This window comes from Neopsephotus bourkii, unplaced genomic scaffold (assembly GCF_033783945.1).
Source record: "Neopsephotus bourkii isolate Nb327-2 ecotype Australia unplaced genomic scaffold, CSIRO-AGI_Nbou_v1 NB_1820, whole genome shotgun sequence".
NCBI lineage: Eukaryota > Metazoa > Chordata > Aves > Psittaciformes > Psittacidae > Neopsephotus > Neopsephotus bourkii.
This window is the reverse complement of record NW_026902293.1, coordinates 6791154-6809490: the sequence shown is the minus strand read 5'-3', so window position 1 is coordinate 6809490 and position 18337 is coordinate 6791154. Positions and strand designations below refer to the sequence as shown.

The 18337-nt window shown below is 36.3% G+C and overlaps 1 protein-coding gene across 4 annotated transcripts in view; it reads right to left on the bottom strand.

Moving 5' to 3' along the window:
* PREX2 (phosphatidylinositol-3,4,5-trisphosphate dependent Rac exchange factor 2) overlaps positions 1-18337 on the bottom strand; it is a 173171-nt gene that overhangs the window by 40279 nt on the left and 114555 nt on the right. For 3 of the 4 annotated variants that reach the window (XM_061342875.1, XM_061342873.1, XM_061342874.1), the window contains 5 exons: positions 16110-16151; positions 13389-13606; positions 10569-10671; positions 8224-8367; positions 4145-4259 (listed from right to left, as the gene is read on the bottom strand). In XM_061342875.1, coding sequence (XP_061198859.1) covers positions 4145-4259; positions 8224-8367; positions 10569-10671; positions 13389-13606; positions 16110-16151 — 622 coding nt within the window. Of the gene's footprint in view, positions 1-1920; positions 2105-4144; positions 4260-8223; positions 8368-10568; positions 10672-13388; positions 13607-16109; positions 16152-18337 lie in introns of those variants that run through there. The other variant, XM_061342876.1, reaches the window with a different exon arrangement.

The window sequence follows — 18337 nt, the reverse complement described above, 5'->3', positions numbered from 1 at the left end:
TGCAGGAAGCTAATCCAAAACCTGATTTCTCTGAGGATAAAAACTGTCCTCATATCCAACTGTTTTATCTTAAACTCACTATTCAGTCCAAGGATTAGCTGAGTTATGGCCATTCAGCTAACCTGCCTGTCAGGGTCTGTCTGAGCTTCCAACTGGCTACACTGGAACCAAACCTTTGGTTGCAGTAATGTCAGAAAGATTTATTTCTATGCAGTGCAATAACTACCATACTGAATCTCACACTGCAGGGAAGAAACCCTTACCAAATATAAAAATCATATGCAAAAGACAGAACGTATTTCAACTCAGTCAATCTTAAAGACCTGATGCTTCAAAAATTACAATTCAAGTTCACTCTCATATTTTTACAATTACACAGATGACTCAAGATTTGCAAGAGAATACTTAAACCACTCAAGCAGTGCAAGTAAATACAGTGCATTTGTGTGTGTTTATTATTCTTATCAGCATTTGTAGTAGTTACAGATCTAAAAATCATTTTGTCCTGCACTGATGAAGCAAAATGGTCTCTGGTATCTGTAAAAGCAAAAGGACTGATTCAGGATGGAAAAAGCCTGTTTGAATGGCTAAGAGTACCAAAGGAAGAAGATGAAGAAAAGCGTGAGGAAGCAAGAAAATACAAAATGGCCTCAATTAACATCAGCCTCTGTGCAAGTCAGATACACAAGTTCCTCCTGGTCCTCTTCTAAATTAGAAGACAACTGCTGAGCTAACAAACACATACTAATAAAGATCTTCAAAATCTTTGCTGACCTAATTAACTTTCACTTGGTTGTACTGCACGTTTCTCATTAGCAAACAATTTGATGAGGTTAAAATCACACTGCTGGCAACTACTGGCACCAGGTCAACCTGTGAACAGAATTTGAGCATCTTTTCCCTATCAGTGTCAGGGAATTGGTGAATTATAAAAATAAGTGAAACCTGGCAGCCTGTGAGAAAGAAATCCAGCATGACTAAGAATAATTGTGGGCAAGATGTTGAAGATTTCCCAGCAGTTTCAGAACTTTAATAAGTTATATATTGGTTTTTTGGTTTTGGTTTTGTTTAGTTTTAGCTGTCTGTCTTTTAAATAGCATCTTCATTCCGATACAGGACTTCCTATGTGTTGCTGGGGTAGGGGATGTCGACTCAGGAATTGTAGCAAAACGAAAAAAAAAAACAAAACAAACAAAAAAAAAAATTGTAGAGAAAACTTTGGCTGGCCTTAGAATAAAAGTTCCCCTACATTATAAACCAGTTTGAAATGGTTAGGGTTAAGTTTATTACAGAAGATGAAGGGACATTTTCCATTCCACATAAGCATGAAATTCTGTAAATGATTTTCAACTGTCTTGCATGCATTCTTATAAAACTGATGATCTTATCATTACTATTTCATAGTTGAGGTAGTATTTCAAAAGCCCCAAAGCAAGAACCATGAAAGACAGAAGCTCTTATGATGCTCTAATCAATGTCAAGGAGGACAATTTTGCACCTGGATTTATTGTATCATTTCTGATACTGTGGAAAATCTCTTCACAGTTCCACAGTTATGAATGAATTTTGCAATAAAAGCAAGGATTTCTCTTCTTGACTTTATATGATGGATAAAAGTTATCCTTCCTGAAATGCACTAAAAACTTAATATATTTTTTGATTTATTCAAATAAATTATTTGTAAATGGTTTCTTTTAAGGCACACATCAGTACCCGACCTGTCACCCAAAAGACCACATACCTCAAAAACTATCGATATACTCAGACTTTAATAACTTTCCCACAAGAAATTAAGAGGTAGCTCAGCAAAGATACTACTCATTTATAATTTTACTACTTTGTTGGGCACATCCCAATTTAGGACAACATCTCTGTTAAGTGGGACTCTGCACAAAGTGTTGTCAGCTGTTTCATTTTTTATTTATTAGAGCATTTTTTTCTAAATGAATTAGGAATAAGAGAAGATGAACTTGTATCAAGAGTTCTTAGCAACAGATGGCTTGGCTTCAGTGTCACTGCCAACCAATCATTTCATTCCCACTAGTCCACATCCCCTTTTCCTACTACTTTTTCCTTTGCTGCTGCTCCAATTTGCTTTCCGCTGCTGTAGCAATTGAAGGATTGTCAGATGGTCATCAGGTTGTCCTTTAAGAAGCAAGCAATGCATTCCTTTTCTATTGAGAAAAAATAGTTTATGAGTTGTGTCTTGAATGACTTACTTTATTACTGATTAGGTGGTTCTGAGGAGGATTTCTTCCAGGTGAAGAGTTTAAGATAGTATTATTGCACTTCAGTATGTTTCCAGGGAATATTCAGTTTCCTTTTCTGTTCTTTAGAGCAATTATCTAAATGTTAATATCTTTTGCTGCTGTAGTTACTTTATTAGATTCTCCTGGCCAAACACCTACACAGGCTAAATGGCAGAACAAGAATGAAGCATCTGCTTTTCTGTTTTTTCTCTTCACACTGTGTCACTGAATTTCTAAAGCTCTTTGTGCCTCATTTAAGAAAGGGGTAGAGTTCACCACAGAGCAAACAAAAACAATTTAGAAATCAATTACTGAATGTTCTCACCAGGTATTAGATGGCTGGGAAAGAAAAAAAAAAAAAAGTCCAAAGTTTTCCTGTTCTTGTGACTGGACAGAGTTATCCATGGTGATTTTTGTTGACTGCTAACTTTTTCATAGTAGCTTCTCACAAAACTAGGCTTTGGAGGTTACCAACTAATCAGAGCTGTGAGTCACAACACCATATGAGGAATGTGCCTCATTAGAGCCACAGCATGAATGGAGGTCCTAACGCACGAGGTAAGCAAGGTCAGGGAACACTAGAGCATAAAGTCAAGAAGAACTTCTTTTAAAGATTTTCATGGTGACTAAACTGGGCCTACTCATAGAAAAACCATCACAAAAGATTTTCCTTGCCCAACTGATAGAAATTTCTTTCCAACACTATCTGACTTCATCTAAGCCAAATACTGACATGACCAAAGCTTTCTGTAAAACTGATTTATAACATAAGCCTTTTAAAATTAATACTCAGGATGAACATTTTTTCCCCAAATAGGAAGTACCAATACAGTATGGGAAACAGACTAAATACTACATTTGTCATTAACATAGAAGTGCAATGACACAGATGTCACAAAAAATGAAATACATTTTACTCACTGAATACAAATGCCATTAGAATCACTTTTGATATAGTACTGCTTAGATTAAAAGAGAATCCAGGGAGTCCACTGCACTGATAACATATTAGAGAAATACTTTTGCAAGATCCATGAAGAAAATCTTCCAAAACTAGGAGTGGGCCAACAGGTTAAGGAACTGAAAAAGAGAAAGTCATTCTCCTTCTCTTTCTCTACTGTCCTTAGCCTCTTTTTCTCATTTAACTCCTTTTCTCTGCTGCTTTTGAAAGCAACCTAACCCTTCTAGTTAAATCACAGTGTTTCCATCTAATTCAAGAATTTTAAAATTGATTTTGCTGCACTCCTTTACACTCTTTTTCTTCAATCCACATGCAAATAAGTGTACTCAGATGTTTTTCAGATACAGTGAGATGCAAGAGCAGTCTATGTACACCCCTTCATTATTTCACTCCATAAGTAATTGATTACTTTGCATACTAGAATTTTGTCTTTATGTGCAACTTCTTAATGAAATATTTACTGAAATACAGAGCTTCATAATCTTTACATATATTGGCAAGAATGCACTCTGTAACCCATATCCACATGTGATGCAAGTATCCAAATATGTTTATGTTCCCATTAATCAGATGGCAAGTGGGGAGGAAGATGCTCAGCTTTGAGAAAAAAAAAGACTATTTTCTAAATCCCATTCTGTAGATGTTAGGTAAATAAGGTATTCCCTAATGTTTAGCAATTTTAATACTCCATTTGTGATGTACAACAACCTGGAGACAATTACAGCTACAACGTTCATGGTAAAGCTATTCTTTAAAAGTAATTTACCAGTGGAGAAATCAAAAAAGTCAGAACCACGAATCTTGCATCTTATTCAATCATGCACCAAAAAACAACCACCATGCAATGCACTTCAGTTTAAAGATGTTTCATAGAAACTGAGCTGAAAAGCAGATCATGGTAAACTAATCTCAGGAATGTTGGTTTATTACCCACCGTAGTTTCTGGTTGTACTGCTTGACTTTTTCCAGTGAGGCTGCATTAATCTGAGCTTGAAATTCTTCTACTGAGACACTGTCTCTGTAATAATATCCTTCCATGCTCTCCAGTGCTGGGAAAAGGGAAAGGAGAATGGAGAAGAGAAAAAGCAGTATTAAATATTTAGCATTCACCTTCTGTGTAGCTTTGCTCACACACTAGTGAATTACTTTTTAACCTTGAGGCTGTGACCCCACTGTGAGTAGCTGAGTTGAGTTACGGACATCGTCAGATTTATACAGAGCTCTCTTTAAGATTCCATTTGCAAGAAAAATTGTATTTCTTGCCCTGAGGAAAACTTAAAGGAGAGCAATAGCTTGGGTTCCATTGCTCTAATGAAAGTATTCCTGCCCTGTGAATGTAAATGTGAGTTCTAGTTCTAATCCACCCTGTGAGAAAACAGTAGAATGAGCTGGGGTAAAGGAAATAAAAGATCAATATACCAGCTACGTTCACAGAGTAACCTAACCTTTTACCTAACAACTTCTTCAGAGTAACCTTTCACCCAACAACTTCTTATACAGTCTGATTTGGGGAGACGTGGAGCACCTGAACCTCTAGTTATTCCACTGATAATGTGAATGCCTTCTCTGTCAAATCAAACTTCTCTGGCTCTCCCAAAATGCCCTACAAGCTCCTTTCTCAGGAATCAGGTAAGTTTCTAAAGTCAAATACTAAACTATGTCCACCTTAGTTATATTCACTTCAGCAAAGCAAGGATGAACATTGCTACAAGAATTCAGGAACTAAACAAAGACTTCCATTAAAGGAAGAACTGTATGTCCTTCTTATACAATCATTGCACAGAAATTAGAAGAAGGAAGAAATACATGCACTATGGAAGAAATTCCATTTTGGGATGCTCTTCCCAGCAACAGTTTAAAAAAAAAAAAAACACACAGAAAAAAAACAAACAAAAAAAAAAAAAAACAGAAAAAAAAACATTCACCCAGCCCCTTTACTATAGATACTCAGGGAATTTTAACCTTTTCTTTAGCTAAGTCAAATCAGGCATTTGAAATGTTTTCAAGAAACTCTGGACTGGAAAAATCAACATCTTCACATTAAGAGGTTATTATAACATAAAACACAGGCTCCTAGTAAAATCAATTTTGGGGGAGAAGCATTAAAGATTTTACAATTACGAATATTGCCACTTTAATAATCCATACACATTCTAAGAAGTCATTACCCTATCAGAAAATGCAAGCAATAAGCAGAGCTCTGATGGAAACATGCTGCTGTCTTACAGCTTGAGCTGCACAAAGAATATTAATTCTGCTTGTACTGCTTAATATGACCAGTTAATAAATAATTCATTCATTGGAAAAGAACATGCAAATTGAGTTGCACTCCCCTTATGTATTTTTGGAGTTTGTCATTCTACTTTGGTGCAAAAAATATTCAATTTCAACAGTGAGACTTGCTTCTTAACTTCCTTGGGGCTAAGTCACACCAGAAAGCCCATACAAATATATCCACTGAACTCCATTTATAATAGCATCTTAGTGCAAACAAACTTGATAAACCATAGTGCTTATTTTACTGGCATAAAGTTGGTTTCATCCAATTAGATTACCCAACCAGGAAACTCAGCCATCTGTTGGGACTGGCTGGAGCGCACAGTTCTGCCTCTGCAGGCACTGCAGGGGGTCATGCTCACGAGTGTTGGCAGGGAAGCCTGCATTGAGAGCTTTGGCTCTCCTCTTCGGAAGGGTTTAATGTTCTACCTAACATATTAGACAAACATGTGTTGCAACCAAGCTGGCAACCGAGAAGGCCCAGAGCACCCTAAACAGTATTAATGTAAGCATGGCCAGTAGACTGAAATAAGTGCTTGTCCTCACTTTACTTAAGTAAACTCATTAGATAGCATCTTAAATACCGTGTCTAGTATTGGGTTCCATAGTATACAAAAGGTGTTGATCAACTGGAGCAACTTGTTGAGCAGAGGTCATCAAGATGGTCATGGGCTGGAGCACACACTCTGTGAGGGGAGGCTGAGGGATGTGAGCTTAGATTAGAGACCTCTAGAGGTCCCTCCCAGTCTGTGTTATTCTAGTATACTATGAAAAATTAAAACCCTAACATTATTAAGAGACTAAGTGGCAATTTAAATTAAATTAAATTTTATTCTTAGTGTCTTTTAATTGAGCTTATTTATTGATGAGATCTCAATGCTAATGTAGGAAATAGAGAAACCTGAGCACCAAGAGCAGTATCTCAACATACTTGGATCCCAGTCCTACAGATCAGGACCCTTTTGAATGCATACACTTAAGCATACATTTGTACAAAATGTTTTTTACAAGTAGATGGATACGTAATGTAGCCTGGGTAAACATTTGAAAACTTAAAATGTCTGCACTGTCACTCCTGCAAACATATAGAGTTGTAATTTTAGGCATGGAGCTATGCAACACAAGGTAACGCAGAGAGAAACGGACTGATATTCACTGACATGTCTCTTGGATAATGCATTCCAAAAACATGATTTTCAAAACGCTCCATTTGAAAATATCACTAACCATTTTTTTTTTAGGCAGGAAACAGCTTAGCTCTGTTAAGCCTAGGAAGCAAGAATTCACAGAGGAACTTACAGATTTCTACATTTCTTGCTAATAAATTTCAAAGATGGGGATCTACTGAGTTAGTTCGATCACAGCTCAGCCAAACCTCACAGAAAAGAAGTAAAAAATAGAATCCTGATTAAACACTTGGATTTAACTTCTTATCCAGGATTTATTATTCTTGGAGTATAATGGACATTTTGGAGGGGGATCCTTGAAACTCAATCTCAAAACCATTTTGTATGAGGAAGTATCACTGAAAATTATTAAGCAGATATAACACCTGAAAGAATCTTTGCTCTTTTCCTTTAGCTAATTACAAAGATGCTTATCCTAAGACTCAAATATTTGGGGCTTCTGGAAACAGAAAAGGAAAAAAATCTGCAAAATCAATTCTGTAGCACGCTGCATTCCCTCCCAAATCTAAAAAAATAAAAATAAAAAATGTTTCCAGGATTTCATCTGAACCAAGGTTATTTTCTGTTCTCTTTCATGAGCCTTTTTGTCTGCTTTACTGAAACCTGTCTCCTGCTCCGTATTCTCATTTCCCACTATGACTAAAAATCAACTGAAGTCGGACTTGACATTAGTTTGTTAAAAAAAAACCAGACTTCATGGATCTTACCTTTAATGAATTGTATGCTTTAAGTTTACAGTAAGTTTGGCTATTTCTTCTTTGTGTATTTTACTATTTGCTATTTCCTTTTACATCCTCCTTGTCTATCAGAGACTAAACCCTCCTCGAAACCTTAATTTGTATGCTGACTTCTGCCTGTTCCACACAGACCCAGGAAGTAAGGTATGAAGTACTTTCAGCTCCTTCCAAAATCAAAGGCAGGTCAATGCAGTCAGCACTTCACATTCACGATTTCAGTGAATCAAACTCCATGCTCCTGATGACTATAATGACACTGCAGCTAATGCAAGCTGCATGCAATTTATGAACTCTGAGCATCCGCACCACCATTTATCACTTCAGTAACATCTGCAGTGTCAAAACTAAAAAAACCTGAAAACGTTATTGAAGTCTTCATAACATTCTAAAGAGACAGAAATCTCACAGGATAACAATTTAGTCCTTAAACTTGAAGTAACAGGAAAAGGTCATGATAGCATTTGGAATGCAAAACAGTTTTAAAAGCAAGTTTCATGGTCTAAATATTGTCCACTAATGTCTACAAACAAAAAACAATATTGATGAAAGAAGATTCATACTCTGGCGTTGGCATCATATAACAGGCATAAACTGAGAAATGTATACACCTGCCTTTATTTTTTAATCACAAATCTCAGCAAATTCATAGTTTAATTCAAAATTCTCAGTAAATGTCCACATTAAACAACATATTTAAATATAAGCATTGTACCCTTATAGTTACAAAGAATTTAAATCAGAGCGATTAAGTAGAGTTTTAAAGAGCATTAAATATTATGTGAAGTAATTGGGGGGATTAAAACTCAAATTACCTTGTGAAAAAAGTACTGGGTGGATTTTAAATCCCCCTCCATTCTTCAGCCTTTGAGGAAGCTGTTCAAAATGGTAACTATCAAGGTAGAAGTAGACCTTCAGGGTCTGCCGGCTTCCTTCTGCTTGGTATGTGATCGGTACATCTAAGAATACAATCAATGTTACTATTTCATTAAAAGCAGTGACACATCCTTTTCCAGAAACTGTTAGATAAAAATCACTGCAGACACAAAACTAGTAGGTGCAATATTTTACACTATACTCAGTGTTGCTGTGGTCACTTCTGGCCTACCCATTATCAGAAAATAGATAAACAGAAAAGCAGCGGCTGTCATCTTTGCTAGACTGTCAATGACAACAAAAATACTAAGAAACTAATGTTGTTGGCAACATGCTACTTGTATTCCCTGTAATTCTGAAGAAAAATCTATGCACATAGTTTAAAATCACTGCAAGGGTATCTTTATCCATATTTCACAAGTCTTCCTCTGGTGTATGATAGTTTGAGATACAGTCAGATTTTCCTGACTTTTTTTGAACAGAATACAAGTAAATATACAGTAGCTAACAGCATATTCATTAAATTATTATTAAAAATCAAGACTCAACTAAGAAAACCAATGTATTATGGTAGAATAGATAAAATTGGAAGAGCATATTTCACTACACTTTGACAAGCTAAATGTCATAACACACCAACTGGTGTAGAGTTCAGCGCAACTAAAGGAGTCATTCTGCTGTTACAGTGATTCCCCAGCATACATTAAGCATATTATGCCAGATGACTAACATGTAATGAGCTTTAGCATAAGCTGATGAAAATTTTCCATTTAGCCGAATCTCTCAGGGGAAGTCAGTTTATTCAATTTAAGCTTTGTATATATTTCCTGTCTAAGTTTCCATTCATAGGTCTTGAAAACAATAAAATTTAGTGATTTGCATTAATAAAATTCTTCTGAAGTTTTGCTTCTGAAGTTATGCACTGTGTGCATAAATTATTTTATACCTAAATGGAAAGATTCAAAAAAAAAAAAAAAAAGCAAACAACCAACAAACCCCAATTTCTCACAGCTTTTTCTAAGATGACCTTATTTTCTTTTATTGATTATACAGAATCATAAATGGAAAAACAAAACCCTAATTTACCAGTTCCTAGTCTTATGGAACCACAATCAGGATTAATAAATCAAATAAGGAAACAAAAAGGAAATACAGGATTTATTACAATCCTAGAACACAGACTTTCATGTATCTCTGTTTTAGCACAGACACCTCAGTTGGAAGATTTAGCAGTAAGAATAGTTCATAACATAGGCATAGGGTTAAATCCCCACCAAGAGGCCCTGTAACTCTGGTTCCATTTTGTTACCTGGCTTTACAGGGTTTCTTTTGAAAACAAACACTCTGAACATGGTCCTTACTTGAATTCTACAGAAATATATATAGTCCTGTATAGGCTAATTCCAACCTGACTACCAGCTCGGCAGTACTGAATTCCTTAGAGTACAGGCAGCATTGTGGAGGAGCTTTGTGTGTTCTGGTTTTGGTTACTGCAGAGTTTCTCTCATGTGTGGTCTCAATGCAGCAAGGGAATTGTTTGATGTGAAGCAGACATGCTTTTCTCCCTTCCCAGGGGAGTTACAAGACTCAGGGAAAAATGAGGTCTTTTTGCTCACTAAACAAAGTTCACTGCAGGAAAATCTCTACTGGCTGAAAACATATTAATAAAGGAGTGGCAGAAAACAAGTGAAGGGTATAAAGAGAAGACTGCAAAGACAGTCACTTCCTGCGAGCTGCACAAACAGTGAGACAGGGTTCAGGACCCTAATCGTCTCCACCACCATGTTTTCCAAGAGGGAGTTTCTTGCATAATTCAAAGCTATCCTAATGCTGTTTGCCATCTCCTTTCAAGGAACTCTTCCAAGATCTACTTTGTCTTTCAGATGAGAAAACAAAATGTTTTTTACACTTCTCTGTATCATCTTAATGGCACTTCTCTATTAAGACCTTCAAGCTTATTTTGCACATAACTCTTCAATAACAACTAGATCCTCCAGGGACTTTCCTGATGCAGTCACATACTCCCAATGGAAATTCAGTTAAGCAAACAGTTCTGACCCCCAAGGTCACTGACATTACCAGATATCTATTATGCATTGTCACTCATGTTAGTTGTATTTCAGGACATCTAGGAATATTAGGAGCACTATAGATTTACTAATTCTCCATAATCCCAAATCACGTAACATTCTCTGTGGGAAGGTAATGTTCTAAGAATAAAATGTTACAAATACAGAAAATGTTTCTGAACTGTAAAGACCAGATATTAATTATAATTACTCACTTGCAACTAGGGGTTCTGGCTCTGATTGTCTGAAGTAAAAAGTAACTTTTTCCAAGTCAAACAGTGCAACCAGTGTATCTTCTAGCATGGCTTGCTCATCCGCCTAAAAAAGGCAAAAGTGAAATGGTCATTTCAGCCAGATGTTTTCCCTACCAGAAACAATATGAGAGCAGGACATAAAAGTAATTACAAAATGTTGCACAACATTTCACTAATACACTCCTAGAAATTGTAATTATCTTTGTTTCTACTGGTATTTTATTCATGTATTACTAGTCCAAGATCATTAAAATGAATCTTATCATTTCACATAGTAAATTAATAGATAATATATATCTACCATTACTTCTCATGGCTTTTAAAATCAAATGATCCTGCAATTATTATGTAAATAATATAAGACACCAGAATTCAACACCTTGTCTTGACACCAGGTCTAGCTTGTAAGTTAACGGGAAATGCTAAAACAAAATTCTCCCTTTTCACAATTTTCTTTAAAAAAAAATCCATACCTTTAGCATTTCATTTATGAACAACAGATGAGAGTTCATTGTGTCCACTCTAAGCACCATTAACTGAACCAGTAGCTCAGAATGACTACAGCTCAGGGTGACCTGCATCTTCACCTACAAAACTTTAGATGCAAACCAAGTATGTAGCTATGCCAGTATTCTGATTTGCACATGCGGTTCACTGTGAATTCCTGAGCTAAGTAGAGAGATACAGACTAATTTAACAACAACAAAAAAAAAGCTTCAGGAAGTAAATTACTAACTTCTCAGGACACTTCACTGAACTTTTGAAAAGGAAAATACTAATCCACAAGTACAGTTATCTTGAGTCAAATATGTGGAGCAATTATAGCAGAAGTCAATAATCACTTGAAGTAACGCTTCTTCATACAACTCTCCCCTAGCACCTGAAGTTTGCAGGAGCCAAATGGAAATCTGAGGCATGCAGCTTTCCTCCACTAAGAACTGGAAAAGTAGGAAGGCAGAGACTAACAAACTAGCTGCATATAAAATGAGAATAAACTATAGCTTGCTGAGTTCTAGAGAGACAAAAAAAAATCCCACATGAATTTCCTGATCAATAGACTGAAATAGCATTCCTCCTTGTATTTACGAAAAAACAAATCTGCTAGAAATATTTTGTCTCCTGGTTCAATTTATGAAGTTTCTATGGAGAGAGCAGTTTTGTCAGCAGAATAGTCTGAAAACTATTCAGTGACATGGGAAATCTTTACATAACTGCTCATTCTTTACTGAACTGTGGCCATAATGAGTACAATTTCCTTCAAATACCCTTGTTTAAAATAACATGGATCATTTGTAAGCAAAACAGTGCTGAGAAGGTATTGAAAAAGTTGCCTTTAAATACTTTTCCCCTGGCTAAGAAAAGTTAGACTAAATTAAATTCTATTTCCAATTCAATAATGCATACTGCTGGTATTACATCCGATTACATAAAACCGGCTCAGTAGCATGCATTTTCACAACAAAGAAAATATCTACAAACTCGAAAGAAAAATGCAGAAGTATTCAGTGCTGTAAAGACAACAGTTATTTTGTGATGACAACTAAGTACATGGAAAAACCTAAGACAGGCACCACTTGAATTTACACTTGAACTCTGAGAACCAGTACATGTTGCTGCTGTATGTCACTAAAAGTACTCAAGACTAAAGACATGAGCCCAAGCTCCCCTGACCATTCATTTTTCACATACTCCTCATGTAGATAAAGAACCCTCCTGTTTCTTTCAGGTACTGACTTGATCTGTTTTTAAGCTGCACATCTCGTCCTGCCATACCCTGTCCCATGCAAATCCACATATATACCTCAAATACCTGTGAGTTGCTCACACTAACTGAATTCAATGCTCTCCACCAATACCACAGACTAAAAAACTTTATGATTTAGAAATAACTTTATTTTGGAAATACCTTTATTTTTATTCTTTTCTGATTTTAAAGTTTATCAGGTCAGCAATTTGCTGACAATATAACAAGGCAAGGAGGGAAGACCTCTGGCACTAAGGAATATCATCTGTTATCTGCATGGATTTCTATACATTATAATGTATGAAATCAGTTGTTTGCAGTGAGCAACTCCAGAGATTGAGAAGACTGCCACAGAGCAGACCGTACCGACTGCTTCACAGTTCTTGAGGTTAGCAGGAACGAGTCTAGTGTGAGAAGAGCTTAAATAGCTGAAGCAGCACTTTGGATAACTGGGGATTAGAGGGCTACAAAGCCATGTCCCTGTTTTAACCATTTCTTAAGCCATGGCTCTTCACCAAGCCTTGTAAAGAAATAGCAGACTTCCAATCCCCCTGACAGGCTACGGGGATTTGCCCCATGACAGAAGCAAAATAGACAAGCATGTCTAGTCCTTCAGCTACTACAGACCTGTTGGGTTTTGGGTGAGAGGGTGATTAAATTATCCAAACCAGGTATTTTATTTACCTTGCATTTCTGCTTATTGCAAAATGATGTTCTGGTTATCACCTAATACTACACTGCCTCCTAGGGAACAGCTACAATAGCAGTGGGAAGTCAAGGGTAAACTCACTATCTGCTAACAAAACAAACACAATAATGTCTTAGTGGAAAACATATTTCCCATATCACAAACAAAACATTTCCCATATCTGTAATTATCTAAATCACATTTTTTTTCCAAATAGCAGCTAATTAAGCAACAAGCTAAGCACTCAGGACACTGAAAATCACATTTATAACTAAGACTGTTTAACCATGCACCTGGTTCAGGGAACAAACATGGGCTGTGACCAAAGGTGTAACACCAGGGCTCTTACCAGGTTAGGTGAAAGCAGGGACTGGAAATGAAGGAGAAGACCTGCACTTGCTATTTGTTCCAACCACCTTCTGCTGGCTTCCAGCGTCTCCATTTCATATTCTTTGTTGTTATCAAACATCTGATTTAAGGCCACCATTAGCTGCTCTGAAAAAGCACAGACTGTGGCTACTAGGCTCTGGCAGAAGACCATGTCTCGTCTCAGTTGTATCTCACTATCTGTGATGGGTAAAAGCCAAAAGAGTAAAAGCAAAAATGGAGCACAAGATTACTTAACAGCAAAGGAAGTGGGATGGAATTTTTTTTTTTGTTGAAAAAAACAAGTCTTTTTAATGTAAAGTAAATTACAAGTTTACAGCCTAATGTTATTCCTAGTAAATAGCACTCCACGACCAAAACTGCCATTTTCCACATTATTTTACTATTCTAAAATTATATGGAAATCCATTTAGAATCTGGAATTTAAAATAGTTCTCCATAAACAATGTGTGTTTATTTTACAGTTGTTAATGTATATGCCATCCATTCTATGTACTTTGGATGTTACAAGGTGACAGATGCGAGTCAGATCTCTCTGCTGCAATGTGAAAACCAGCTGAGCACAAAACCATTTACTTTTCAGAGGAAAACAAGGATAGTCAGAAGCTCTTAATATGACTGAATCACCTGGTCAACTCCACAGCTACCAGCTGAGTAGGGCAGATGAAGCCTGCCTGCTCTAAACTGGAAACAAGGCATATAGTAGTGTTGCTACCAGAACCACAATCAATCCAAACATAATGTATATATGAATGTGAAACCTATAAAGTAAGGACAGAGCAGCATCACATACCCAGGAAGAGATTTATGGTGTCAGGAAAGTCCAAGACAGGTCCCTAGGTAGAAGTCTATGGAATCATTAGCAGCTGATTTAAAATACGGACTAGCTAACCTACCAATTTATTCTGCAGGGCACAGGCATTAGATTAGCTAAAGGTCAAAAGAGTTAGAAAGGAAAACATGTTCTCAATAAAGCACAGAATTGTGGTGATAAATATTCAGTACTTCCTTCTTCCCCTCTTTCCTGAAGGTCTTCAAGTATTTTTATCATTATGAGCTGTTAGGCAAGCATCAATCACAAATTGTACAGGTAGGCTTAATCTTTCTCACAGCAAGAGAAGATTAGGTGATACTGAGGTCTTTCCAAAAACCTAATATCTTTGCCCTCACTTTGTGATTCCTCTGCCTCTAGGAGGCTTGGCTCCTTTTCTACCTTCTCCAAGGAGCTGGCAAGACTTTATATAATAGGGTAAGTCAGCAGAAATAATTCTGTACTCACAAAACTAATACTGATTTTAAAAATATGCTTTTCTTGGACTCAACTATTCGCCAAAGCAACTCCATTCTGTTTGTCTTCCTTCTGAAATATTCTTCAACCTTTTCCTCTACTATTGATAACAGTGACCACTCTTTTGTTATCAATTTGCTTTCATTTGCCAGCCTCTCAGGAATTCAGGAATACTTGCCATAAATGCTCTCACCACTACTGCTTCTGCACTATGACTCACTGCTTTCTGTTTTGATTATATCTCTTCAACCTCTCGAGTTGTGCTGAATCCACTAATGACAGAATTTGCATCTTTAAAACCTCCACCCATCTCCAGCTTCAAAAATCCCACTGGCTTCTCCATGGTCAAAAACTTTCCAATGTCACAGCAGTGCTCAGGGATTTGAGCCCAACACACATTCTCTCTTGTCACTTTGCTCAATTTTATCCCTATTTGTCTAACAGCAGCTGACTTTCAGTGCCTTCCTGCTCTTCCTGCTTCTGAAGCAGCCCTCTTGTGTCTCCAGCACCTCATTTAATACTACTTGAACATCAGATACTGCATACAAAAGCACTTTGGGCTCTTTTAACCAAAGGATTTTTTTAGAAAATAAGTAATAGAATTTACAGTCTTATGAAACCATGTAAACAGGAAAAACTGCTTAAAAAAAAAAAAAGTCTGAAGTATTTTCTTAGGTCATTTCTTATTTTAGAACACCTGAGAAATCACTAAGAACTTTTATGATATTAGGAAGAAATCTGACAGCCTTTTACAGTCAAATGTGACTGCGTACTTGCACACTTATACACCTGCAAACAGTAGCGAATTTGCTGCCGTATTTTTCTCTAAATACTGATTTACTGGTATTTATTTTGCAGATAAACATGCCAATTTTGTGTATTTGAACCTGTATGCTTTTTTGGGGTGATGCTAGAATAATATATAGAATAATCACACCCGTTCCAAAAAGGAGAGACTTAAAAAATATATATTCTCAAAAAAAAAAAAAAAAAAAAATGAAAGGTTTGAGTTACAATAGTAAGGTAAGCATGGAGACAGAGAAATGGAGATAGAAAAGAAAAAAGACAGCAAATAGGAAAAAGCACAACAGAAGAAAGACAGCAGAAGCAGTGTGCACAAGTTCAGTGATAGTAGTTACTTCATCTGCCAAGATCCACAGTAAATGACCAAAGAAGGTATTTTTGCATTAAAAAAACTAAAAGAATGTGCAATATTTGGTAGCAATATCTTTGGAATTTATGTATTTTTCAGGAATCCTCACTGTAAACACAAGGGTAAAGTTGTTGATTATCAGGTTATCACATCTGAGATACACAGTATTCTCTCCAAAAGCAGAAAATCCCCAAACTCAAACTATTCCCCAATTCCCCCCACTCCCCAAATAGCAAAATTACCTGTATATTCAAGAAGGGCCAAGAGGATTCGTGCCTTCACCTCTTAAAGAAAAAAAAAAAAAAAAAGTAACATTGAGGATTGAGGTCACGGTTAAAAGTGTTTTCACAATAATAATTTCATACCAGCCTTAACTCCAACTTCCTCTGCAGGCAACCCTGATTTATACCTACAAAACAGTAATGAGCCTCAGCCTCACTTAATTTTACATGATTTGATAAAATTGACACTAATCAAATGCACCAGGCTGGGAAAGACACACAAAGAGGCAGCTATTATCTCAGAACCCATGCAGCTAGCCAGTGGAAGTCCATATATGAAGAATTTCACTCTTAAAATTGATTCCCACACTACCCCAATTCTTTCCTTTTTTGTTTTCCCCTCTCCTGTTCCATTATCCTTATTTCAATATATACCAAAGCATCCAGGAAAAATCAAACACCATTTCACTTTATTCTCAGCCTTCATGATTTTATTTTGGTTCATTTCTTTCCACTTAATCTAAGTAAGAAATACAGATTAAAAAAAAAGTCTTAATTTAGACTGACCAAAATTTGGTTTTATACCTCTTTACTTTTTTTTTTAATTATTATTTTTGGTTTTTTTCTTTCTCTTATTTTTAGGGGCTGGGGCTTCTTAAAGTAACAAAGGCTGAAGGAAATGATTCTTCCCCTCTACCACATATGAGACAGAGCACAAATCTAAATGAGTTAAAACCACCACAAGGAACTGTCAGATTAAAAACCTGCCATAACCTTAGAGAATGTCAAACTTCCACCACATCAGCTGTCCTACAGTAACCGCCTGAAGGAATACTCTGCTACTTCACATCCTTTTGCATCTTTCCAAACTTTATTTTACACACCCAATTTTCCGTGCAGCCCTATTTCAAGCCCTTCTCAGTCGGCCAGTAGAGCTGCTATAGGGTACATGGACATAGGACAATTTGGTTATATGATGCCCCCTACTAAAAACAACCTTATAATAAGCCTGAAATCTGAATTGTTTGAAATTTGACTACAAATCAGGTGATGGAACTGACATTGGAGCTGACAGTATCAACAGCACAGTCTGGATTCTGTGTGTACTTGTGCATATCTATGAAAACCCAGAATCTTTCCCAAAGGTGACTCCACTTAAAAACAGAAGAAAACCTTTCAAACCTAATCTTCATCCATTCTACACACACATTGCGAAAAGAACTGGGAGTGCATATGCTTCTGAAAAGCATGCCCTCGGCATCTCAAATACAAGCATCAAAACACCTTAAATTACAGATTATTCTTAAAAATTGCTGGGAGATGGGTCTTTCCTTAGCCTTCTGTCTTTTGGGGAAAACGCAAAACCAAACAAATACAAAACCCCACTTACAGAGATTTATAACATGGCATCTTGGGAGTCTGAACGTAGCTTAGTAACTGAAAATACTAATTTCTATAGAGAAATACAGCTTTTCTCTGAAGAATTTAGATACACTGAGGCTATAACCTGCAGCTTGATTTATATCAGATATGTTGGACCTCTGAATTCAAAGGCATTTGAGGTATCTATAAATAATGATTTCCTGCTTATGGGAAAATCACAGATCACTGCAGCTCTCCTTTATCGTTGCAGTAAGTCTTCTCCATTTCAAAATATACCCACAGGCAAAACAGTATTTTTAGGTTATTTGTATAAGTAGAGACTTACCTGGGGTTGGATGATTTGCTTTTCAACTAATTCCAAATACAATGGAAATTTTCACCCTTTCTTGCTACATAGGAAAGGAATAGCTACCTAAGAATTTAATTTGTAATGATTTGTAATATAAGATGCCTTCAATTTCTTTTAGTCCTAAACATTCTTTTGGGTTTGTTCGTTTGTTTTTTTTAATCATGTTATTCTGCTATTCTACTCTTTTGCCAGTAAAGGCTAAATTTAATTTTATTTTGTTTCACGCATCTGACAGTATTTGCAAAATAAGACTGAGATTTGCACTGCATGTTTTATGCTTTAAGTTGAAATATATTTTTTATACCTGTAATGACTGAAAGGGTGCTTCACTCCTCACTTTTCATTTGAATTAAAATAGATGTGAATTTTCTCAATCGCACAGTTATTTCCTGTTTAAATTTAAAATTACTGTGCAAGCAAAATACTGCACTTCCTCAGGCAGTTATGTGATTAGCTGACTAGAAATCTGACTTGCTCTAAAAAAATCTCTTTTGACACCAAATCTTACCTTTTATTC